We start from the raw sequence: 26,905 nt of genomic DNA, 5'->3' as shown, positions 1-26,905 counted from the left end.
TTGAAAGGCTTTTGGAAACTGTGTTAGGTGGAATTACTTGCTACGAGAACTGTGAAGAAGCGTTTCAAGGGTTAAAACGAGCACTGTGCACATCTCCAACTTTAACATATCCGATTCCTGGACAAACTTTTATTTTCTTTCTTACTTTTTATTGCCGTGCTTTCACAAAAATATAAAGATGGCCAGCAAGTAATAGCTTATTTCAGTAAAACACTATCAAAACCAGACAGAAACTATTGTGAGATCAGACGAGAGCTATTGACAGCAGAAAAGGCTATTGGATATTTCCATAAATACTTGTATGGTCAACTATTCATCCTTAGGACTGACCATCCTTCTCTGAAATGGCTGTTTCAATTCAAAAACCCTGAAGGGCAAATAGCAAGGTGGCTTCAACTATTACAAAAGTATCACTTTGCAATAGAACATAAGGAAGGCAAATATCACCAAAACGACAATGCTTTATCATTAAAACAAGATCCAGAGATATGTGTACAGTCATCGTATTGGTATTAACAGTACTGAAGGATGCAGTTTGAGTGAGAGCAGCAGCTAGTTTAATCCAGGATCAGTGTAATGACCCAGCATTTGGCTTTATTTATGAACTGAAGCTCGAGATATTTCTGAAAAATCTCCAGAACTAAAATCTTACTGGGCTCAATGGAATTCGTTGGTTATAAAATGGATTATTAAAAAGAATCTGGGGAGCGCCGAGGGAAAAGAAAAGACATATCTGACGGTCATTCCTCGAAAACGGATTCCAGAATTTCTTGAAGCTGCTCATGGCCGTGGACAGTTGTGTGTTGGTATGTTGGCGGAGAACATTTTGGAGTTAGTAAGACCTTGGCAAAACTAGAGAAAGGTTTTATTGGCTGAACAATTATGAAGATGTTGAACACTAGTCCTGATAGTGTGAAAAATATTTATCAATAATTTGTTAACACTGCAATGAAATCAAGAAAAAAGCCTTCACAACTATTTAACACATATACTTTCAGATTATAATATCTTGACAGAAACATAAAAATAAGACTAGCTAAGATCTACCTAAGACCTACTATTGGTGTATATCCAATATGGTCATGAGTTACAAAACCCACACTAACACACTAATAACATTAGGGATTAATTGGAAACGATTATATTAATAATAAGAAAGTTATACATCTAGGTAAATCCAGACCAATTAAGAACATTCTTAAGGAAAGTGCAACAAAATTATTCTCCGCGGTAATATTAAGGAACTCCTTAACTGCTAACATAGCAAATCAAAGACCAGAATTGAAGTTTTGGAATTAATACCACCAAGTGAGTGAACTCTGAACTGAGTAGTGCCAAATCTAACCTATAATCACATGTTCAAAGCAAGAAGTCAAAAAAAAAGTAGATTTAGAAGTTGGATTAGTTATAGAATTAAGATCGCTTTAAACAATCTCAAATAGTAGTAATAATTAAATTTATAAAGGCCGCAAAATAATGAAAAAATATTTCGGTTTTACTTTCTTCTTTGTAATCCGTATCTATACAAAGTTAAGCAGAGGTGTAAGCTAAAAGTGTGCCATAATACCTAAAATGTTCTGAGACCACTTTAGTATTTTTAGAAAAGTTTTTAAGTGCCCTAAACAGCAATCATTTTATTAATAACCAAGCAATGTCAAAACTGGCCTTCATATGTCATAGAAAAAAAAAGAATTTATTCAAGTAATCTAGTAGTAGTTTTATCGTAATTTGCAATCGTAACGGAAAATGTTTCTCTTGAAACGGACATAATAAAATGCATGTAATGCGATACGTAATTGAATTCATTAATGGCACTATTAATGTCAAATTTATGAACGGCCATGTTAATTATTGCGACAAGTCCATATTTATAAAATAGACTTGTTTCTAAGGTATATATCAATTTAAAATGCCATCAGCCCCACTTCTGATTCCAATTTGAAAATTTCACTTGCTTGATCGAAATTCGCGGTTTTGTGCTCTGCGGTGTATAAATTGACGTATTAAGGCCCTTGAATTGAACTTTACATTGCCACATATGAAACATTTCGTAATTACTTACGCCGTCGATAACTTTGGACCTTTTGTCTGGCCTTTTGTGTCAATGACGCTCTTGGCTTTTTTTGAGAAAGTAGATTTATCGATTTGCTGTTGCCACTTGATAGAGTTACAACACCACCACGAGTTGTTCAGCTTTCTCATAATCAGGTTATTATTATCGTGGCGAATTCGCGCACCAAATAGATAAAATTTATAGCAATAAGTATCAGGTTTCAACCACATAATCTAGCAATTATACTATGATAAATATCCTCGCTGGAAAAAACTATCAATAAACAATACTGCATTGCCAATAATGCAACGCGTTATTAAATGTTTATTTTAACCATTTAATCGGTTGTTAATGGGTTCGGTTGAGAATTTTTTACTGTAAAGCGATTAAAAACGACCAATTTTATAATTAACCGTTTACTAGGCACTAGCAGTCCAATTAAAACTTAATCAGGGTACTCTCAATAGCAATTAATATAAAATTTATATGTATTAGAATACAGTATTTTATTCGCTCGTTCGGATAACCTACTTTAAGCGCGTTTTAGATAATTTTCAGCATACTGTATATCGTTTCACAGATCAACAATGCCACAATTTTACACTATTTTTCTTCCGGGTAATTTTTTTTTTAATTTATTTGAGGCTAAAATGATCAAAGAGCTTTCAATGAAAAACTCTTTATCAGTTCTGCTAGGTCCTCTGGACGTATGGAGCAAAAGGAATAGTCTCAAAAGCTTACAGGGGAATGCCAAGGGATTGGTTTTTTCCAAAACTTCTGTATTAATGATTCGAATTGTAGGTTCCAATATTGTAAGATATATTTTCTTCTTCACAATTGAAGTACATTTTTATTTTCTTGAGACAAACAGTAAAATATTTCTAACCAAAATTAGTAAACTAACTACCAAACTAATTATTTATTTAAGTTTAAAGGCCAACAAGTTATAAAAAAACAATAATAAAAACTTTAACAAAAAACTTTACAAATGTTCAAAGTATCCACCATTTTGGAAAATACAATTCTCAATTTTTTCCTCACAAACGGTAACACCTGCTTTAATTTCCGCTTGAGGAATAGAATTTAGAGACCTTTGACAAAAGATATCATAGATATCATACCTTCTCTTGTCATGGGCCATGTTTTGTACACAATGTGTGCAGCCATGGGAATAAGCCACCCCTTCCAATTCAGATTCGATCTACGTAACTGTTACATAGAAAATCATGCACTCTTTGAAAATAATGTGCTGGGCAACTATCATGTTGATATATTGGATATATGGATATTTATCCATATTTGTGCTTTATATTTCCCAACACTCCGCACCAGACATTTACACTCCACCTGTTTTATTGATCTATTTTCCGCATTTTGTGAGCGTTTTCCCGAGACCAATAATGAAACACAACTAGCTTGATCAATCCATAAAAATTGAAAGATGAACTGGGGATTTTCCTTTCATTTCTCTAAGCCAATAACAATGGTTGATTCCTTTGTCAAAATCATTTTCCGGTAAAAAAATTCGTTGAAAATTCAGAACACCAGAAGTATAACTAATTCCTACATGAAGCAAAATTTCTAAAAGCATTTTCAAAACACTGAAAATTTACGGGGAGCATGCCATATGCCCCGACACTGGTGTAAGCCATTTTAACAATAAAAACACACACCAACAATATAACAACAAAAGCGCAAAATAACGAATTGAAATTAGAACAATGCACAAATGTTTAAAAATGTCAACTGTCAAAAATAAATTATTTCCAATTTAATTTGTTTATCTCCATGGAAACCTGCCGATGATTTTCCATGGCTACATAATTTGGATCAAGCCGATGCGTAACTAAACTGCGAAGGGACGTGCCAAATAAATAAAAGAAACCCAATAATTACTAATGCCAAGTGACATTAAGCGTCAAAGATTTTTATTTTAAAAAGATACCCGACTGTGGTTTCCAGGTTTTCCTAGTAAATTTATTCTACTTTTTAATTCTGTTATCAAAATTATACCGTGCCATTTATATTTTTGTGGAAAAATTAAAGTTTTAAGGGTTTTAATTAAAATGACTTCTACTTCTTTAATATTTAAAAGTACTTACATTTCACTTTACAACAAGCCTAAATTGAACAAAATCGTATGCGTCTTTTAAAAGTTATATCCATTTAAATAATCTTGCTTTCACCACCTTCCCCTACTTTATGATGGTTGGTACAACACTGAGTGTTGTACCAACATTGTGTGATACCAACCAAGGTGACGGTTTCTAATTATGTTAAAAAAACGAACTTAAAAATAATTTCCAGCATTTTCTCTTGGCCACTTTTATGATGTTAAAAAAAATGCCAATGATGTCAGAACGACAGTTTCCGAGATATAGTCGCGATCCACGCTTAGTGAGGCATCCTATAGAGGGTGTCCGGAAAAAGGAGGCCAATCCGCCGGCCGTAAATAGGGTGGACCAAAATAATGCGACTTTCGTTATCCCATTTTTTAATTGGGCGCTCGGTATTCAATATACAGGGCGTCAAAATAAGAAATATAGAATCGTTTTTTTTAAATAAGTCGAGTGTTTCATAAGATATTAAATTAAAATTTGGTATGAGCGGGTTTTTTGGAACGAGAAATTGAAATCCGTTCACGAATTTGCTCTACCTTGCAGAGGGTGCCACCTGCGGTATATTGCATGTGTTAAAAATACCAAAACTTTTTTGTTTCCCTGTATAATAAAGTTCTAGTAAAAAATTCTAATTATCCAATCTTTTCTTGTAAAAAAAGTATTCTTAGTAAATGTCGGCCTGAGAATCCGTTTATTAGATATCGTAATTTTAAAATCTAGATACTTCTTTCTAAACAAATTAGCTGACCTCCCGGATCCAGTAACTTTTTACGTACTGTCAAAGTAACAAATTTAAATGCTTCTGACGCTCTTTACAAGCTTCTCAATTACTCCTAAAATAAATCTATGTTTTTTAAATACATATTTGTATTTGGTGTGTTTTCTTACAACTTATAAAACCATAATGGCTCATAGACCAAGAAATGTACCCTTTTCCGAAATGGCGGATATGTTTTTGATGTTTGGCAAGTTGTAGGTAGTATTATAAACGGAAAATACCCAGACATTCCCAAATCGATTTCATCCCAAAAGAAAATATTTTTTAAATTTGATTAACTGCCTAAGGGAGACTGAAAGTTTCATCTAAAGACAGAAGGGTAATTGCGGCGGACTTCCTGCGGTGCAATTAGGGCAAGAGGAAGAAATTTTAAGACTTGACGAAGAATCACCAAACATTAGTACTAGGGTTTTGGCTGAACGGGTGAGAATTGAGAAAACCGAGACGCATAATATTTTACGGAGTTCAACAACTTTACCCATTTCATCTTCACCCGAATACCCGACGATCCCGAGGCAAGACTTGCTTTTTGTACATGGTTATGTGAAATGAATAATAGAAATGTGGATTTTATAAGGGCGATTCTGTTTACTGACGAGGCCACATTCACGAGAAATGGCATGACAAATATCCATAACGCACACATTTAGCTGAAGACTCCTAGGGCCATAGTTGAGACACATCATCAAGTGGGCAGGATAACTTTCTTTTAGGACCTGTTATCTTACCAGGTAATTTGACTGGTGATTAATTTCTGTTTTTTCTACAAGAAATGCTGCCCGATTTGCTTGATGATTTACCTCTAAATTTAAGACAAAATCTTTGGTCTCCAACTCGATGGTGCTCCAGCTCATTTTGCTATAAATGTTTAAGGAACTATTTACATCAAGTATTTTCTAATCGCTGGATTGGTAGGGGTCGAGATGCTCTTGTTCCGTGGCCACCCCGTTCGCCCGACTTTATACCTTGGGATTTTTCAGTCTGGGGAATACTGGGGATGTATGAAAGACTTTGTGGCTATGGCTCCGATTTTAAACGAGGTTCATTTAAGGGAAAGAATCATTGCAGCTGGAGAGTATTTCAGGTTGAAACCAAATATTTTTCAAAGCCTTAGATTTTCATTAATAAAGATGGCTCATATGTGTATACAAACAAATGGAGGTCACGTAGACAAATAATTTAGGGTAATAATTCTATGATTTTTATTATAATAAGTAATTTAGAAAAAATAAATTACGTTTATTTTGTTAACTTGTTAAAATGTATCTAGATTTTAAAATTAAGATATCTAATAAACGGATTCTCAGGCCGACATTTACAAAGAATACTTTTTTTACAAGTAAAGATTGGATAATTAGAATTTATTACTAGAAGTTTATTATACAGGGATACAAAAAAAGTTTTGGCATTTTTAACACATGCAATATACCGCAGGTGGCGCCCTCTGCGAGGTATAGCAAATCCGTGAACGGATTTCAATTTCTCGTTTCAAAGAAACCCCTCACACCAAATTTCAATTTAATACCTTATGAAACACTCGACTTATTAAAAAAAAACGATTTTATATTTCTCATTTTGACACCCTGTATATTGAATACCGAGCGCCCAATTAAAAAATGGCATAACGAAAGTCGGATTATTTTGGTCTACCGTATATGTGGCCGGCGGATTGGCCTCCTTTTTCCGGACACCCTGTATATACATCCTAAAGTGTATTCTTGGAGCTTCTCTTTGATTCCAAACTAGATTTTATTGTTTCAGTCGCTAGTAATTATGGATAGATCTTTTCTACTTTCCTTCCAAGTATAACATTCTTGACGTTTAGAGCTAAGGTGAGATCAAGAACTTCTCTGTAATGAAGGTTGGTTTTTCTCTTGAATAGCTATATCCATTTGCATCCAAGTAATAAATTGTATTCTAGTAGTACGCTTCCCCTAGCATTTATTTTGAGCATTGTTATGGCATCCGATTATCAAATCTAGCTTTCTAAGCCTGCAGTATTCAATTACCTTCTTTATAAGGATATCAGCTATAATAATCATGAACAAATCATTTATGCTGATTACTATTATTCAAGATTAAGGATTCTATAAAATAGTGGATTTTGGGCCTAAATCACTTTTTTGTCTTAAAAGGTATTAGAAAATTTGAATAATGATACACCAATAAGGGTGCATTTATTTAGGGTCTGTTATAATAACTGCATGGGTTACACAAACTTGAACAAGGTTTTAAACTTGACACCTGGTCGTTACTGAGGCGTATCGCAAGTAAACTCGACTATTATTTGGGTAACCGAGCGTGACCCATTGATAATCATACTTTTAAAACGTCTCTAAAGTTGTATAATGTATTTGCAGAGCAGGCAGCTGAAGAATTCAAAGAACAACTTCTTTCCTTATTCTTTGCCGGTTTCTGTGAAACAGATGCGCGCCCGTTGACGATACAAGGAGCCGACCACCAGCTTGCCTCAAACAAGTATAAAAATCAATAGAAACGAAGATAATTGTGATTTTTTCTTGCTGAGAAACAGTCACCAGATGGGTACCCTTGCACTATCTTAAACTGGTCGGTAGCATAAAAATACGCAACAGTTTATTGTCAACGTCAATGAATGCATTATTGTCTGCGGCATTTATGTATTTATTTATATTTCAATTGTTCGTGCGCTCCGGCACGCGTGACAAAAGTACTTATAACATTATTAAATTTCGTCGCCTTTGGTGTTCTGCCGTCATAACTGTAATAAGTCTTTGAAATTATAATTACTTGTATATGCATCGCAGGCGGAAACGTTACCAGTTGGGCATGTAGAGGAAAATACGACTTGATGAGAACAGCATCCCGTATAAAAATAATGAATTCGGTCTTTGACGTAAATACATATTGATAGACTGACTGTATAGACCAGGCTAATTGTATGTACCTTTGAAAGAAAGAAAGAAAAAAAATGTGCTATATTACGTAAGAATAATCTTGTGTACAAGCATCCTACAAGCTAAAAAAACAAAACAAAAATACAATTATAAAAATTGACAAAACAATGAACAAATTTAAACACAAGAATACAAAACTTTTTGAACATACTTGAATTAAAGATAACTAAATAAAACAATCAATTACTAAATAAAGGTAAACTTGTTGACAAAACTAGAGAAGAAAAAAGGAAAAAAAAACTTTCCAACATGTCCAAGGTTAAAACCTATCATTAAAAAAGTCATCCAGGTTATAATATGCCTTAGTCAATAAAAGCGACTTTAATTCTCTTTTAAATTTCTTAACATCCGATATATGTCTTACACACAGAGGAACATGATTGTAAATTTTTTTACTTATGTAAATTAATGAGTTTTTGGTAAGGGAAAACGTAGGAATAGGTAGGGGAACATCATTTACACGACGAGTCTAATGGCCAGTGTCAGAGGGTAGTTTGGGAATGTTGTAAATAAGAGCAGCTGTTTCTAAGATAAAGAGTGAAAAAAGAGTTAGGATTTTTTCAGAAATGAAGAGGGGTTTGCAAGAATCTCTTAACTTAGCAGAATACAGGTATCTAACTGCTTTTTTTTGAATAACAAAGACAATGTTAAGTAGCCCCTTATTGGTTAAACCCCAAAAAGGCAAGCCATACCGAATATGAGATTCAATAAGTGAAAAGTACACTGAACGTGCAACCACCCCTCCCAGCTCTTGTTTTGCCATTCTTACTGCAAAACATCCAGAAGATAATTTCCCAGCTAAATGTAAAATATGATCTTCAAACCGAAGGCGATCATCAATGGTAATTCCTAGGAACTTGCAGCACTCTTTATTCTGCAAGAGGGAATTTTCGTCAAACATCAGGCCCTGAACATCGCACCTAAACCCCATAATAGACGTCCTTCTTACATTAAACACGAGCCTGTTGGAAGCACACCACCCTGATAAAATCTTCATTAAAAGGTCTTCAAGGATACAAGTCTTAATATAATCAGAATTTTTATGGCTCCATAGCATGGTGGTATCATCAGCAAACTGAACCACCTTGCCCTGCAGTTTCAATGAACTCAAGTCACCCACATACAGTAAAAATAACAGTGGTCCCAACACTGAACCCTGGGGAACTCCGCATTTTAGGGATCTAGAAGCAGACAAACGCCCAGACACTGTAACCTTCTGAGTACGATTTGATAGATAGAACTCAAGCCATCGCAACGCTACGCCCCTAAAACCATATTTATCGAGCTTAGATAACAGTATTCCATGATCCACAGTCAAATGCTTTGGATAGGTCACAAAACACTGCCGCCGATGACTCTCCAGAATTCAAGAACACATAGACGCTCTCCAAAAAGCTAAAAACAGCATCATGAGTCCCTTTACCGGCTTGAAATCCAAACTGATTTGCAGACAAAATGCCATTATGATGTAAAAAGGACAAAATTCTGCTTTTTGCAAGTTTTTCAACTATCTTAGAGAGGGTAGACAAAATAGAAATGGGACGGAAATTACAAGGCTGATCCAAATCTCCACCCTTATGAAGAGGGATAACCACTGCCTCTTTTAAACATGAAGGAAAAATGCCAATATGTAAAGAATTGTTTATGGCAGAAACTAAAGCATTTAATTTAATTAATTTGAATAAAATAGTTGGCATAAAATGGCTAATAGTTTCTAAATGGTAATAATGGTTTTAAAAGATCTAATGAACAAGAAAAATGCATGTTCCGGAGTGAAAAATCGTACTATTAATATTTTCGGCGAAAGTTCAACACATCATAATACATCCTCAAAATATAATAAGCAACAATTCGAGTTTTCTTTTTATTTCCGCAAAATTTTATTTAATTTTGATGAAACTTATCAAAAATATACCTAAACAGATTCTATTTTTTTGAGACTAAAAAATCTAAAATATTACCAATAATGTCACTTTTTTATAAAAAACTTGTATAAAATTCGGTTTATAGGAATACAATTTTAAGTTATTTTCTATAATTTCTTACGATATAATGAAAATATGTAATTCCCATTTAAACAAATGTTCAAAAATGCACATCTTTATGCCTATCGCTTTCCCAACAGACGTCTGCTGGGATGTAGTTTCAGAAAATTCATTCTCGATTGTGTGAAACAGGAAGTTTGAATTCGAAAGATGTGCGTATTGTGGAAGACCAAGCATGAATAATAATGATTTAGAAAATCGTGTACTTCAGCGTGCTGAAGAAGAAGCTGGTATTAGTACTAGAATTTAGCAGAAAAAACAAATCATCTAAAAATATGGAGAATTTTACAGGTCTATAATTACCAAATAATTCGACGTTCAAGTAGCATCGATAGAAGATCAGAACTTTCAAAATGTATACTGTTCTCCAATGAATCCTTTATACTGTTCATGGGGATGTAAACGAAATCAGTGGTATAGGTTGAAAATCTTCATTTCATTATTCGAGACATAAGCAACGTTTTTCTCTTAGTGTTTGGGGATGGATAACTGGGGAATTTATAGTTGGTCTGTTTTTTTTTTACCTTAGATATATTTTTTAGACACAACTTTATCCATATTACTTCAAAATGTTCCACTGAAGACAAGGTAGCTAACATGGATAATGCACGATGTTAAATTACATATTTTAGCGTAACCGCTTGTTTGAATGAAAACTATCACCGGTGGTGGATAGGTCGAGGAGGTCAGGTATCATCGCCAGCTAGATTTCACATCCTCAATCTCTTGAAGTTCTATTTGTGAAGTCAAATCTACTTATATTGCCGAAATCGAAACAAAACAGGTATAAAAAGTAACCAGGTCCCTTAGAAGACGTATGTGCGGATAAATATATTGACGCAGGTGGATTTTTGCTTTCATGTATGCTCTCAACCCGCTGTTAAGAGTATTTAATAGTAAGTTAGAAAATCGTAAAATAAAGTTAATGTACATTAACAATTTTAATAAAGTAGCGACTCGGATTGTGTAGTAGCCTGTATAAATATATGTATTTCAATATATTATTTGAAACTTTGATTTACTATTGCTATAAACGGCTGATTTCATTAATGAGCTTACGAAAGAAAACTAAACTTCAAAAAATTTATTAGAATATTGATTTTAAACAAAAAGCCAAATAAATGTTGTGTATTTATTTTTTTTTATAAATTTATAATATTAATTGTGCGAAGTAGTTAGTTTGGCCAAAGTTATGATGGTCATTCATATGAGGTCATATAGTGTATATGTCACACCATAACATTGATATAAATAAAGTTTTTTTTCATAAGCTTGTTAATGAAATCGAATATTTATAGTATTCGTATACAAAACAAGTATTTTTCTCATTAGTTTCTTTTGTCTTAATAAAATTTTATTTCTTAAATAAAGGTTTATTTTTTTTTTTCATGTATTTATTTTCACAGTACAATTATTAACTTAGCTTAGAGTAGCGGCGTACATTTGTCTATGTACTAACCAATAAACCAATATAATTGAACCAATAATCTAGCAAGTATTTTACCATTTTGAAATCTAGATTAGATACGCCAGGTTTTGAAATCACTTGCCAAACAGTGAAGTAATTTTCTTTTCCAAGACAGCTAGTTAATAGTTGGGAAATGATTGTGAAAAGACACAATTTTGAACACAAGTAAAGCAAAATTCTGATAATTTCTTAAAAATGTGAACAGTTCTGTTTGAATTTAGTCTTATAATTTATCGAAGGGGTTATTCAGGGTTACGTTAAAAAAATTGTTAAGAAATTAAAAAATTTGTAACCACAGTACTAAAAAGATCAACAGCGGGTGGCAATTTTTTTTCGGTTTTCTATGAATGCATATAATTTTAAAAGTACTCAAGATAGATTTTTTAAATATTTTTTTTAAATCCCTGAGCTGTGCTGGTCTATTGCCCGTTTTCGGCTTATCGTTGATTTTTGGGACACTCTGTATAGGAAAATGTATCTGGTCCTTGCTTTAAGTGTTAGTACTAAACATGGATTGTTAAAAGTTAAAAGCGCTCTGCCAATGAAAAAAAAAACTCGAATACAATAGTTTGACTATCCCTTCTAAAATCTGTTTTAGAATTGACTTTAAAAAAATTGAAAATGAGAAAAAATTCAAATTTTAAGAATGAAGTCAAGTCTCAGCAATTAATTTTACATTCTTTTAAAGATCCAAATGAAATATAACATTGTTCAAGTTAAAAATGTAAACTTTATTATTAGCCTTCTATAGGTATCCTACATAGATATAGATATGGTTTCTATGATAAATAAGGCCATACAAATTAACAGCTCTCTTCAAAAGTCTCATTCTGAATAATATTGCGAACGAAAAAACTTTATGAAATAGTATTCAGAATGGTATTAACTTTCATTAAGAAATTACTATCAATGTAAAACTCTCTGTAATAAGCAACATAAACTCCATACTTTGATCTTGAAATATTTACATAAAAAAATCATTTGAATCAACATTGAATCTCAAATTTGATTTTCTCGAATTCCTTATCATTAACACAAAATAAAATCTAATAGCAATATCTTTAAATGCCCATTTTAGGCCTGTTCCAAATCAAATCGCGCCAATTAATCTTCAAGAGTCAACAAATTTACATTTTATTAGTTGCGTTTTATAATTGATCTCATAATTCAAGCTCTCTTTGACACACTTTGATTGAATGAGATCAAGCGAACCGTTCATTTAACAGCAAAAAGTTATATTATTCACATGATTGACCGAACAATAATTCAGACACACATTTTCAGTAGGCGTAGGATATTAGATCTCGCTGCAATATAATAATGCGACAATTTATCTCTATAGACTACTCATTTCCGTAACCACTTAATAATCAATATAGTGGTGTCACCGTCGCTGCTATAATACCAACATTACATTTGATAAGGGTATTTGTTTTGGATGGTGAATTTTAAATAAAATGCGCGTCAAATTATCAGTTTAGTTGCCTGCCTGGAGTGATATTCAATGATGAATTGTTTGAAGAAAAGGAAGATGTATGTGACCTGAAAAAAGACAAACATCCAGGCTAATTTTAGGATTATTTAGATCGTAGTCTTACGATCAACAAGGATAATCCATCTAACAAAACTGCCTAAATCTAAGGCAGTACTTGAGAAAACTAAGGTACTGAACAAGTGATAAATCTAACCCAACTTAACTTAAAAGTATTAACTAAGAATATTTGAGAATATTCCGTGGTGGATACAAATTTGCATCAGTTCCATTAAAAAATATTTAAAATCAATGACACAGTGAATGCAAAAGTGGCCCAAAATGTAAAAAATGGGTACCAAAAGTGAAACCCCTCGCCAGCTATACTCCGTTGACAAAGCCAGAATAGAAGTTCAATTTCCTAGAGTTCTACTATGAAGGGATTTCTAACTCCTGAGAAGCACTAAGAAGAAACTAGTCTTGCAAAAATCCAGAACGAGAATCCTAAAAATGAAGATTTCAAAGTTTGAAATAATTGAATGGCAACAAGGAGCAAAGAAAGCTTATCTTATTGCATTTCCGTAACCCCTCGATAATTAATATAGTAGTGTCTTTGAATAAAATGCACATCAGTCAATAACAGTCTTAATCTTATAATAAGTAAGTTTCACGATTTTGAAGCAGAACTAAGCTTTAATAACAATTCTGTTGAAAGTGAAAAATAAAAATTACAGAAAGTGAACAAATCTAGACCTTTTTTTCCAAGAGAAGCAATTATTTTATCAGTTTTAATATGGTAGAACTAACTATATCCTTTACAGACCATAATTCCCAGCCAATCTATAGAACTACAATGTTTAAACATCTAAGTAGTGATCATAAACTGGCACATGGAATACTAATACTTAAAAAAAAACTGATGCATTGTAATGTCATGTCTACAACCAATTTTGAATTATTGAGGTATAAATTTATGTTTTTATAATTTTAATTTTCGATAATCATTGTACCTTGACTTGGATGTTTAGAATATTTATTTCAAAATTTGTTATTTTGTCTATGGCCTCTATAGACAAAATAACAAATATTTCTTATTATCTAGATAAGGAAAATCAAGAGTTATTGTATCATATGGGAGCTAGATCTTTCTTTGTAAGACGTTGCTTTGTCCGGTGTGACGTGTTCATAAATACATGAATATTGGTTTATTCGTTTAACTTAAATACAAATGATGCAACATACAATCTTCCCCATGAGCGTTACTACAAAATTAATGATGGTGGAGCTTCTGCTGTAATTTTTTATGACTTATCCAAAGCTTTCAATTATGGTGGTCACTAGCTTTCGATTCGGATATTTTATCACTATGGCATTAGAGGGTTCATAGCATCATCGTGAATCCCTTTTCCATCTTGTATGTCTCGCTCGGACACTTCTTTCTCGTCTGTCGATTACTATGGCGATTACGTAACAAATCTTGATATACGAAATAAATTCACGGTTTTTGCTGGTAATACTACGATTGTGGAGTCCACCTCAGTTAGTGAATCGCTTTTTATTGAACTACCAACGTATCTCCAAAGTTAGTTTCTGTGAGTTTTAGCTTATTGGTTTAACCATATAACAGTAATAACCCTCTCTCAAGTCTTAAAAAATAAAATAGTCTTGTGCCTTAAAGGTGTACTGGCAGAGGTTAGGATAGCAGGTAAGCAGATTGAACAAAAAATGAGCTGCAAATTTCGCTTTGTTAAAAAAGAAAAATTGTGGAAAAGAGTGGCGGTATCCAGCTTCTCATACAATCACCCTAATATATTATTAAAAACTTGCGTCTTAAGTTTAATATTATATACTGAATACGCACGCAAAACAATGATAAAGTATCATCTAATAGTCACTAAACCGTTTTATATATACTAAATTAACTTTACTGAAACCCATTAACTGATATAGTAGGAAATCTCTGGTCTTTTTATGGAAACTAAATGAGGAATAAGTTTTGGTAATGCTTGGTAAGGCAGCGAATTAAATGCATGAGTTGCTGATTAGCTGAAACACCTTTTAAAGAATTGTTGTTTCTTGGTATACAGTACCGATCACGATGACGAGTCCAAACCGAAGCATGAAAATCAGAAAGAATGTTTACAAAAAAGTTTCCGGTATTCTGGCAAATGAGTTTGTTTAATTTTAAAGACTAAACACAATTTATGTAATTGGTACTTTTCTCTTATAACCGGATTCTTTTAAATGAATTCGAACATCATAACAAAATCCTAGGCATGCATTTTGATTTTCTTGTTAAGATCATGTTGAGTAAAATAAGGCATATAGTATAAGCCTCTCTAGGCATATACAATAAACTAAATTTTTTTAAACTTTTCTGTGTAACTGAGGATACATGACTCAAAAATCTTAGATCTGTATCAACATTAAGACCCAAATTCTTGCAAGTGTTTTTTAGGCTCAACGAAATGCCATTTAAGGTCAATAAAAAAACGATGATAATTTAAAATAGCGTCTTTAGATTTATTTACCAAATAAAATCAATTGAGTTTTGTTTTCATTAAGGATGAGTCTGGGAGCAATGAAAACATTGTGTATGCTTTGCAAACCAGTGTTATAATAGGATTAAAAGAGTAATAGACTTTTGTCTCATCTGCAAATTGATGGCACTTAAAAGGTTGCAGAAACTGAAGCCGTATAATTATATAAAACAGAAGCGTATCCAGTACATTGCTCTGATTAATCATTTTCATTTCAGAGTTTAAGTCACTATATACCACAGTTTGTTTTCTAATAATAAAATAATTTTGAAAGAATCGTAGACATCCTCAACATCATAATATTTTAACTTAACTTACAGAAGTTGATGTCTTATACTATCGAATTATTTATATCAAAAAAGGAAGTGAGCCGTTACGCTATAACTACTGGTAGAATACTAGTTGTTCGAAACTTGACACTTTCAAGATCAATACCACTTATGCATCTTTCCAGACCTCAGGAAATGTAGCAAGACAACGGTTAGTTAAGAAAGTAATGTGTGGAATATGCCGAAGTTAAGGAGATGCTAGAAAAAGAAGATGATAAATTAAATGGTTTGTTATTATAAAAGGTTTTCTTGTTATAATTTTTATAGACAAAACTAGTGTTATCAAAATTTGCGGAATTGACTTAATGGCAAAAATCACTAAATTAGTCTGCATTAATATCAGACTTGTTAGGTTGTTCTCACGAACTTAATAAATATACCTGGACTGCCAATTCAATAAAAACTAAATGACCACTACTAGAGGGCCGCCATTTTGCGTGATTGTGTCCTTCGATGTTGGTCACTCTGACAAATTTTAGTTGTGCCAATTGTAGGGAAACAAAACAATTTAAGTTTTTGATAGGTTATGTTTACAAAAAGGCAAAATAGAATGTTACATTTAGGTAAGAATTAAGGAAAGTTCCGTTAGATCTGTGATTTTTCTTGTACTTCTTTAAGAATGTCGTTAAAGTTTATGAAAGAAAGTAATCCTCACCTAAAATGAGACAAAGTTTCAATTAACTTGCATAGATGCATGCATTTTAAAGTATTTATTTTATTATTCTGATAATTTTGAATCTTATAAATCCTGATACCATGAAAATAATCTTCATTTAAATTTTTGCTTGTATTTACTTAATAAATTCAGTTAAATACATTTTTATTTTCCTTACAACCTTCTATAAAAATCAAAATATAGATGAGTTTATGAGGGTTGGTAATTAGCGAAAATTTCTATAGTAAAAATATATTATTCTATCATAAACAACACAGACAGACAATTCACAATAATGTGGTTTTGAGAAACAGTGAACCAAATACCTTTAAGATAGTGATACATTATTCACGTATTAAATAAGGAGGAAGATACATCGCTTGTTCCAGACGCTATACCTAAGCCTCGTCTACAAATCGCCAAAAACTAGGCAATCCGCTATACTCATGCGTCAAACGTCGGCGTCGTCAAATTTTTTACCGTTATTTAGTATATTTTTTGTTGGCAACACTAAAAAAGTTCAGAGTGACCAACATCAAAAGGACACAACCACTATAAACATGGTGGCCACCAGGCAGTGGTAATTTTTAGGTATCGTGGCCATATGCATGCAGTCTTTTTTAAATGTGTTCCTAAGAAAAAATTTTTACTCTTTTTCACTTTTGCTCTTACCGCGATAATAACATGATTTAAAAGTAATTTATAATAGTTTGTTAATAAGACTTAACCTTTAACCTGTTGTGCTAAATTATATATTTTTTTAAATATTTTAAAAACTATTTGAGATAGAAATGGACGAATAAAACAAGTTGTTATTTAAGTCATCTCCAAAGCAAACCAAATCAAATTGGTGTAAAACCTCCACCAATATATCACCTCAAACACCTCCATACTACTGACCATATTAGTACCAGGACTACCAGGTGATTTGTACACGGACTTAAGACACAATTTCTTACCATATCATTTAACTCAAACCCACACATATGTAAGTTGGTTATTATAAAACTTTAGAACCGCAAATTTAATAAACTTCTTTAAGTGAATACTGATATTTGAATGATCTTCTTATTATACACCATTGAGTTAAAATTACTTTTTTGATATATTAAACAAGAGTGTCAGTATAAGTGTTCTAATTGCCATAATTTACTATAAGACCACACCACCATTTGCGTCACAACATTCTTGCTGAACAAATCAAGAGAAGAAAAAGGCTAACACTGACCCGAATTAGAAAATCGAATTGAATCAAAAACCGAATATTGACCAACAACGCCCATAAATTTTCCCGCCGCTTGTTGTTTTTAATCGACCCAGCGGATTTATTAATTGATTTCGATTTTTCGTATTGCACGTGCTTTACGCGATTTTTTCCCCCAGACCGGCTCTCAATGGTGACAACAAACGGGTTGCATAATGGACCGTATATGAGTGTCGAGAATCGCCATCGTATATAAAACGTTTCAAGATACATTGTAGGGTAGTTCAGGTAGTACCGTCATATACGAGCTATAGTAATAATCGAATTTTCGGGTTGTTTTTCGTAAAACTACACGAGCGTCAATATGATTAAGGTGAGTTCAGTCAAATAAGTTTTTTTTATCAATTTCATTTAAATTGTCAATTTTGCACCCTTTTTGGTTCATGCTACTCTTAGAGTATTGACAGGAAAGCGGTCACACCTCCCAAGTTTATTAATTTGAGTCTTTAATATTTTCTTAATAAGAATATTAGGCATCAAGCATATAAACCGATTGTTCACACCCAAATCTGACCAAATTATTTTTTTATTTGTTGGCCTTTCAACTCTTAAATATTGAATTGCAGAAATGAAGAAGAGGGTGTTGTTTACAATTTCTCACTCGAAATTCAAATAATTTAACATTTTTATTATTTCTCAGTATGTTAAACAATTTTAAAAAACTTACTAGAATTTCGTTTATGTCTCTGTCAGCCCAATATCTAACTTTTTCTTCAGGAATTTTTTCACGCAATTTCTCATAAAATCTACCAAGCCTACTAGATTTTGAAATTTTCAGTTCAATATAATACTTTTCTTTAAACAAATTTTCTAACCCTTCTGTTCCTCAGTATTCTCCCAATATCTGCGAAAATGTTATATTTATTTTTTTGAAAAATTCAAAAAACTGATTAGAATTTACTTACTTCCTTCGTACTGAATCCTTACAAAAATGTCTCAAATTTCCCAGAATTATCTAAATATCTCCAAATATTTCAAAAAACGTCTTAGATTTCATTTATTTATATAGTACCCCAACTTAGAAGACCTATCTACACAATTTTCAAAGATCTCTGATTTTTCAGTATTCTCGAAATATATTTACTCAATATTTTCACAAATTCCCTATATCCCAAAGTACCACGTTTCCCATCACTTCTGGGATATTTCAGTATTTTCAAAATCTTTCCGAACATCTGTTCATATCTTTGACAATCTCAAAAAACTCACTAGAATTTCGGTAATATTATTGTATTGTACCGAAAAATCCCTTAGAATGCTTATTTAAATTTACAAGTAGAATTTGGCAGCACTATTAAAATATTTCAAAAAACTGCCTGAATTTCGAAAACACAAATATCTTTGTATTTTAACCTTCAAATCTCCAATTATTTCCGATAATTCCAAAAAACCTTCTAGGATTTTCCAAATGTATATTATACCCAAAAATTAAAATTTATTTAAGAGTAAATCTACAAATAGAAATCTGGTTACATCTTCTATAAATATGTTTTTAATAGTTTGGAAAGAGGCTCTCAGATTGTTTGAGTCTATGCTGATTTCTCTAAAGCATTTCACAGTGTTTAGTATAAAGTGCTTTTTACTAGACTAAGGATTTTTTTATTCTCTGCATTCATGGTTCCAGGATTTTGTGGCTGATGGTAGAACCCAAATAGTAACATTGGAAGTGCTTGTATCTAAGGCAGCTATAGCTTCATCTCGAGTCCTCCAGAGTTTCTGTTTGTTTTTCAATGATTTGACCCAGGGGTTGAGACATGTATGAATTTACTATATGACCATACCATGTTTTTTGAGTGTATGCGCTGTGCCTTCATAAATACCTAGCCAATGAATTTTTAATATTCTACTGTTCACACTTAATACCAAAATTCAATTTTCTTCTTGTTCATTTCGATAGATTAAATTGTGGTTTTCCAGCCAATTTATTGTACTTTTGTCTTATTATACTATTGTACCAATTCTAGAATACTGCTCAGTTTTTTAGTCTCATTCGTATGCTTCCTAACATAGCTAACAAAAGTAACTGGTTATTGGAGAGAAGAGTCTGATTATGACCAGTTAGTAGAGCTTGGCTTTACCATATTTGGAACTCAGAATGCTAATTGATTAACAGAGAATGATTAATCCAGTTATAGAATGTTAACAATTTTCAATTAGATATTTTCTATGTACCTTTTTATCACATAAATTATGGCTTTGACGAACCTACATATTGAGTAAAATTTAAATTAATTTTATTTAATTTTTCGCGGTGTTAAAATTTTTTGACTGAATGCAATAGAAAGAGATTTCAAATTGCTTTAAATTTCAATGTCAAACAAATATATCACATATATTTACTTAATAAGACAATTTCTTATTTCTTCCCTATATTTTCGTTACTGCTTAATTAAGTTGCAACAGCGAGTCATGGTTTATTTATTTGAGTCAAATGGTTTTTAAATGTTAAAATTCCTGATTTATTAGCTTAAGTCATTTTAAATCGTATTTATTTTATTCAAGTAATTTCGTATCTTATTTTCTCAATGAACTGAAAAGCGTTCTCTCTGTTCACTTATTCTTCTCATAAAAAGAAAAATAAAATGATTTCCAGGCAAAAGAAATCATTTTATTTCTGAAAAACACAATAGATTACTTTAGCTCAGTGGCAAGAATTAAAAATAGCTTCCTAAGAAAATAACGTTTTAACCCAACAGACCGAGAGCAAAGTTTTTCACTGCCTAGAAAATGAAAAGCCAACTTCAATTTCCCGAAAAAATAAAAATTAAAACTTTTCAAATCTATGGAAGTTTTAATTTAAAATTTAACGTTCGTTAAACCATTTATTGATGAGGGTCTAGTAAATTTTAACTTACTTTACTAATAAAATGTAACGTTAAATATATTGAAGAATCATTTAATTATTCATTAAAAATTACAAGAAACGATTTTAAGATTAGTCATAAAAATGTATGTATCAGTATTATCAGGTATTAGTCAGGTAAATAATTTTTCAGAAAAATTAACACGTGGTAGCCTTCTCAAATTATCTTCAAGTGTTTTCCTACTAAAATTAGAACAACATCCATAAATAAAATTTGATAATTTTTATATGCTGTTTTTGTATGCATTATTGGTTCCTGTTTAACCTATTGAGTGTTCGGGTACTATTTCTAATACTTAAAGATATTTAAAAAATGGCAGAGACTGGTGGTGTATATAAGATGATATAAATCTCTTCAAAAAATCACTTCTTAAATAGTATATGAGTCTGGTCTTTATTGATTTTTCTCAATCATTTGACTACGTAAATCACCAGTAAATTTTAAACAAGGATTGGAATGTCAATTTAGAAAATTATAAATGCTCCTCATTTCTTAAGTAGTGTTCAATAATTGAGTGGAATATTATACTTTATTTTTTGGGGTAATTTAAAATCACGTTTTTCAAAAAAAAAAATTTCCTTGAAGTAATCGTAATTTTAAAATAGTTAAAAAGTCAAGTTTTTAAGGCAATTACTACCGAAACTTTAAAACGAAAATCTTGATGTCTAAACAAACTAACTATAACTGCAATATATAAAAAACAACTGCTTGGAAAAAATAAAATATGAACAGCAAAAAAAAAACAAAAAATATTACTACCTGGAAGAAGTATGTAATGACTTCCTAGTAGAAAGATTTAAAAAAAATTAAAATATTTAAATTAAATGACTATAACTTACGGAAAAATCACTTTAACTGCCATGTTTATACATATAAAACATGAGCTCCAAAAAAAAATAAAACAAACAAGAAGAAAAAATAAAATGAATGGAAATTTTAAAATGTTAATAAGACTCATTAAAAATATCTGAGTTCAATAAAGTTGGGTTTCTTAAAAATTGTCATCAAAATTTCTGATTGACACATCTCCTTTTGAGAGCCTATTACATAACTGGTCAAAACAGATTACAAATAAATATATTTTTTCAAATTTTGGGTCAATTTCTAAATGAAATAAATAAAATATAAACATAATCAAGAATCATAAAATTATTTATTTGAAATTATAGAAGTACCACATTTTAGAAATAAAATTATTCCCACTATTAATAGTAATAAAAATATAGGTATCAAGTAGGTATCAGTATGGTTTGTGTGCAGTTTTTGCCAATGACACTACTATGTGGTAACACAAAGAGTTTTCTTGTTTTTTTTTTAAGGTTGCTGCCTATTTGCCATTTTTTAAGATTTGTCAAATACATTTAATGTTGTAATAATAAAGCATATTTGATTCAATTGCCACCCAGGCATCTCTACACCTGAAGAGCCTCAGCAGACTGTCCCAACCATATAATCCAAAGAGACTACATAATGATTAACAACCGTTTTATAACATCAGTAATAAGAACATGCACAAACTCTGGAGTTGACGTCCCATCAGACCATATCCTTTTAATAACAGAAATAAAAATAAAGATCATTAATGGAAAAAAACAAAAACTAGAATCAAGGACAGATTATCATAGACCTAAAGGATAAATTATGATAGACCTGAATTATGATGACTATAAAAGATGGAGGCATCAACAGTAAAATGAGAAAAAAAAACAAATTAAATTATCAGTCAAATCAGTCAAATCACATCTCCTAGCTGAGGAGACGAATCTTGATAACTTGAAAAGATAATACATGCGGCAAAAACTGATGAAACAAACAAAATGCTAAAAAAAATGGATGACAGACAAACGGATGAAGAAGAGCAATAAGAGTGGCAAAATATAAGTGCTAAGAAAATATTTGCAAAAACAACACAATGAGTGTAACCTGTTCAAGAAAATAAAAGAAACAGCTGAAGTATGTAGAAAACAGACTTTCTCTTACATACAAAATAAACAAGGATAATAGCACAAGATAACGCAGAAAGAAAAGCTATTTGGGACCTCAGCTAGAAGATAATCTGGAAGACTTTTCAGCCAAATTTACAACACAGGAAAATTCCCAACCAAATAGATTTTATGTATTTTAATGCCACTCCTCCAAAAGAACAACGCATCAAGATGTGAAGATCACATATTAAAAAGAATATAATTTCTCCAAAATGCAAAAGCGCTGTTGGAATTTCTTAATTCAGATTTAGAAGAGGTCTCGGTACGAGAGAGATACTGGTCGCAATGCAAATGTTGGTTCAGAACTATTAAAATCAGAGAAAAGATGTAATGAGATGTTTCATACATTACGAAAAGGCATTTGCTAGAGTGCAACCTCTTAAACTCGTTCAACTGTATATATGAAAAAGACATACGTTGTATTGAAAAGCTATACTGGGGCTAATCAGCTGCAGTTAGATTTGACAATGAAGTTGCATAAGCCCAGAGGAAATCCTTAAGAGTTTTAAGACAGTGATGTGTAGTCTGAAAACGTCTTCCAAGAAGCTCTCGAAGGACAACAATAAGACATCAAAATAAATCACATGGATCAAGAATAAACAGTATACAGACGACACAGTCCTGATAGCATATAATATGAATGACCTCCAAATGTGCACAAGAGTGCACAGCCGACTTATGGAAAAATCAACATAAAAAAGACCAAATTCCTAGCCACCCGCAAATTGGATCAGTTCCAGGATGCAAAACTTTAATACGATATTGGCAACGTAGAATAAGTGAAAAAATGTAACTATCTGGGAACTTGGTTATGTAAGGACTGGTCTTTAGACGTAGAAATCAAATCCAGGATAGAAAAAACGAAGAGTTTATTCAAGAGATTCAAAACAACCTCAATGGCAGAATAAGATAGTCAATTTGTCCGTACTGTTGTATTGTAGGTCGCAAAGTATATCGAAAAATTGCAGCATGAAAAACCAACAATGAAATTTGCGTATTACGCCTACCTGGTACATGCAACGAAAGGTACCATTTGCTTTTAGGAAAAAAAGAGGATGTCGATCATGCATAGATAAAATGTTATTGATTATTTTGCACCTTTCTTCATTGGTCCCTGCAACTCCTCAATGTACCGAGTGTTCAAAAAATATACCTTTATATATTTTATACTGGGCTTCTCTTTTTAAATGATTTATATGGAGTTATTAAGGCAGAAAAATTTGTCTAATATTGAGCGGATACCGGATTGGTAACTCTGAAGTCATGCGAGTGACTGAAATGGGAGTTTCGTCAGTTTTATTTAGAGATTATTTTAAGTAGAATAACGCCAAAATTCTCACCGTCATCGAACTTCAAAACTAAAACCTCACCTGCATTGAAATATTAACTAATTACTTTCTGAAAGGACTAAAAAAGTACTTAGAATATTAATATGAAACGAACTTAACTCTTATAAATACATAATAACTTTACCTGCTTAGCAGAAATAGCTTACTGAAAGGCAAAAGGAAATATCCAACCAAATGAAAAGAAATGTTAAGAAAATTAAAAGATTGGGCGCAAACTAAGTTTTAATGAGGGAACATACGATGTTAATTTATGCTGATTTAGAAAAAACTATCCAATTATAAAACATCTTTGATTTTCTATCGAGCCCTTAAAGTATTTTTTATGAAATAAAATCTCCTTCATTATAATAGTTAAGTATAAAAATGTTTGTACCATATAATATAAACTTAATAAAGTGAGAAATTTTTTTTTGTGCAGATTTGTAATACCCTTTAATAAGACCTTTAGTTGAAGGTACGACAAAGAGGATTTAAAGATGTCAACTTAAAGGTGGAGAATACTCCAACGAGTCCAAAAAGTCCCCACCGAGTATCTTTCGTTTTTCCAACTTGTAATAACTTACTCTAGAATCATATGCTTCTTATTTTTCTTATCTAGTCCACTCCTGGACGTAGGCCTCTGCGAGTCTTCGCATTCCTGTCGATCATGAGCCAGTTATGCCCATTTTCTACCGACGGCTTCCCTGATATCATTCAGCCAATGCTTTTGCGGTTTTCCTTTACTTCTCATTGTGTCTCTGGGGCGCCAGTGGATCACTTTGTTGGTTCATCTACTTCCCTGCAACATGTCCTGCTCACCTCCATTTCCTCTTGGTCATGACGCGGATTACGTCGGTCACCTTTGTTCGTCTTTTTATTTTCTAATTTCTGATTGGGTCTCTGATGAAAACTGGAGCACTGCTTGTGCGATTTCCCTTGTTTTCAAGAAATTCACATGTCATAAAATTTACGTTTTAAATGCATTGGAATGCCTGAATTTTGTAAAAATAACAGAAACCCAGGTTAACTTAACACTTCGCATTATTTCCGACTTTTAATACTTCTTTCGTAGTTTAATGAGGTGACTGAGGTATACATACTTGTTAACGTTTTCGATGTTCTCGCCAGGTAGTGATCATTGAATGTGATTGATGGGTGACATGATATTGGTTTTATTGATGTTCATTTTTAGCCTTTTTAGCCTAATATTTAGTTTTTTCTAGATGTATCATTTCATCGGATTGAGGAAAAACTATTTTAAAATGTAGATTGAATTGAATGCTTTTTGTCTATGAATGCCAAATGTACGGCTATATTGTATTTAATTGATTTTTCTATTGTAATACGTAACGTTTGCAAATATAGTCAATGATACTGAATGTACTACGGAATCGTTTCATTCATTCTTTTTAAAGCCTTACTTCGTCAACTGTTATTTTTTTACGAAATGCCCTTTACATAATTTTGTGTAAATCTCGCTGTGTCCTTCTTTCAAATTCTCTTGTGTGTCATTAGATCAAAGTTCTCACTTATGAAAAAAATTGAGCTTTGTTATCAGAAATAATAAATATGTTAAAATCTTTACCATAAGCCAGTGACAGGCGATGCAAACAAAAGGTTTCTGTGATACCTTTTCCTTGCATGCTATATGACTATAAACTTCCATCTCTTTTAAGTACAAGGAAGCAACTGCTGTAATATTCTCATATACTATAAACCTAATCAACTTAAATTACAAATATTCTTAGTTGTCCAAGTTAAATCTTAATATATCTAAAGAAATTAGACGTAATTGTTGTCTTTTCACTTCATTAACTATTTTAAATGATTATTTCAGTTGGTTGTAACCCTAACCGTTTTAGCCCTCGGGTCAGGCAGTCCAATTTTGGAACCCTATGGTGCATCCATTGCTGTTGCGCATGCTCCAGTAGCCGTCAAAGCGGAGCCTTACGATCCTCATCCACAATACAAGTTCCAATATGGAGTTAGCGTAAGTATGGTAAAATCTAAGGCTATCAAAAACAACATTTCTTGACGTTCATATTTTATGTTGTCTAATTCAAAAAACGGTCATCAATTTGTCTATTTTTAAGCCTGCCTAGTTGTTCATTAAAAGTAATTTGAGATCAATTACAAGCTAGTAAAACAGAGATATTACATTTTAAACTGCAACCTCTAATTATAGACATTACTAATTCATTTTAATCGATTTAATGCAAATTCAGTGTTGAAAAAGTGCTGACAAATTATAGGGAAATATTTTTTTAATTTTTAATCCCTTACAGGATCCCCACACAGGCGACCAAAAAACACAAGAAGAAGTTCGTGATGGAGACGTGGTCAAGGGCTCTTACTCCCTCGTGGAACCAGACGGTTCGCGCAGGCGCGTCGACTACACTGCCGATCCCGTAAATGGTTTCAACGCCGTAGTTAAGAAGGAACCTCTACATCATGTTCAACCTGTAGTTAGCCATGCCCCGGTAGCTGTCGCTCATGCTCCAGTAGCTGTTGCCCACGCCCCAATAGCTGTAGCTCACGCCCCTATTGCTATAGCCCACGCCCCCACATTAACTTATGCACATGCGCCTCTAGCGGTAAGTATGTCTTTTTAATGCGGAAAAGAGGGTTTATGTGTATATTGCTCAGGTGGCTCACACACCAGCGTATAGTCATGGCCCTGCCTTTGCCTTGGACCACGCTCCCGTCATATCTCACGCCCCCCCTGTACACTTCTGTTTTGGCACATGCACCCGCGGTCACTGGATATAGCCACCACGCCCAAACTATATTGCATTGATTGATAGGACGGACTTGATTTATCGTTGGACTGACCATTGAAGTATCTACTTAATAAGTTGCTCATCTATGTACATACGCCATAATATGTTTTAGTAAGTAAGCAAATATATTTTGTTTTTTTTATTTATTAATTGGAAATTGTTTTATTTCCCTGCAATGTACAATATTAAAATACGATATGTCTGAGTTTCAGTATGTCGTATTAAGAAAAATAGTATATCTTATTAATAGAGGGAAGTTAAATTACGTAAATTGCCTATCTTCTTGGGT

At 32.4% G+C, this 26,905-nt stretch overlaps 2 protein-coding genes across 3 annotated transcripts in view; one reads left to right on the top strand and one right to left on the bottom strand.

The window, feature by feature from the left end:
• LOC126733634 (protein MTSS 2) overlaps positions 1-26,905 on the bottom strand; it is a 137,445-nt gene that overhangs the window by 78,812 nt on the left and 31,728 nt on the right. The gene's annotated exons all lie outside the window — the stretch shown is intronic.
• LOC126733636 (larval cuticle protein A2B-like) lies at positions 17,814-26,766 on the top strand. Its single transcript, XM_050437026.1, has 4 exons — positions 17,814-17,972; positions 25,674-25,826; positions 26,122-26,430; positions 26,483-26,766. The coding sequence occupies exons 1-4, from the start codon at positions 17,964-17,966 to the stop codon at positions 26,603-26,605; spliced, it is 594 nt and encodes a 197-aa protein (XP_050292983.1). The 5' UTR covers positions 17,814-17,963; the 3' UTR covers positions 26,606-26,766.

This window comes from Anthonomus grandis, chromosome 2, assembly GCF_022605725.1.
Source record: "Anthonomus grandis grandis chromosome 2, icAntGran1.3, whole genome shotgun sequence".
Classification (NCBI taxonomy): domain Eukaryota; kingdom Metazoa; phylum Arthropoda; class Insecta; order Coleoptera; family Curculionidae; genus Anthonomus; species Anthonomus grandis.
Note: the sequence above shows the minus strand (reverse complement) of the source record. Positions and strands in the feature narration are given on the sequence as shown.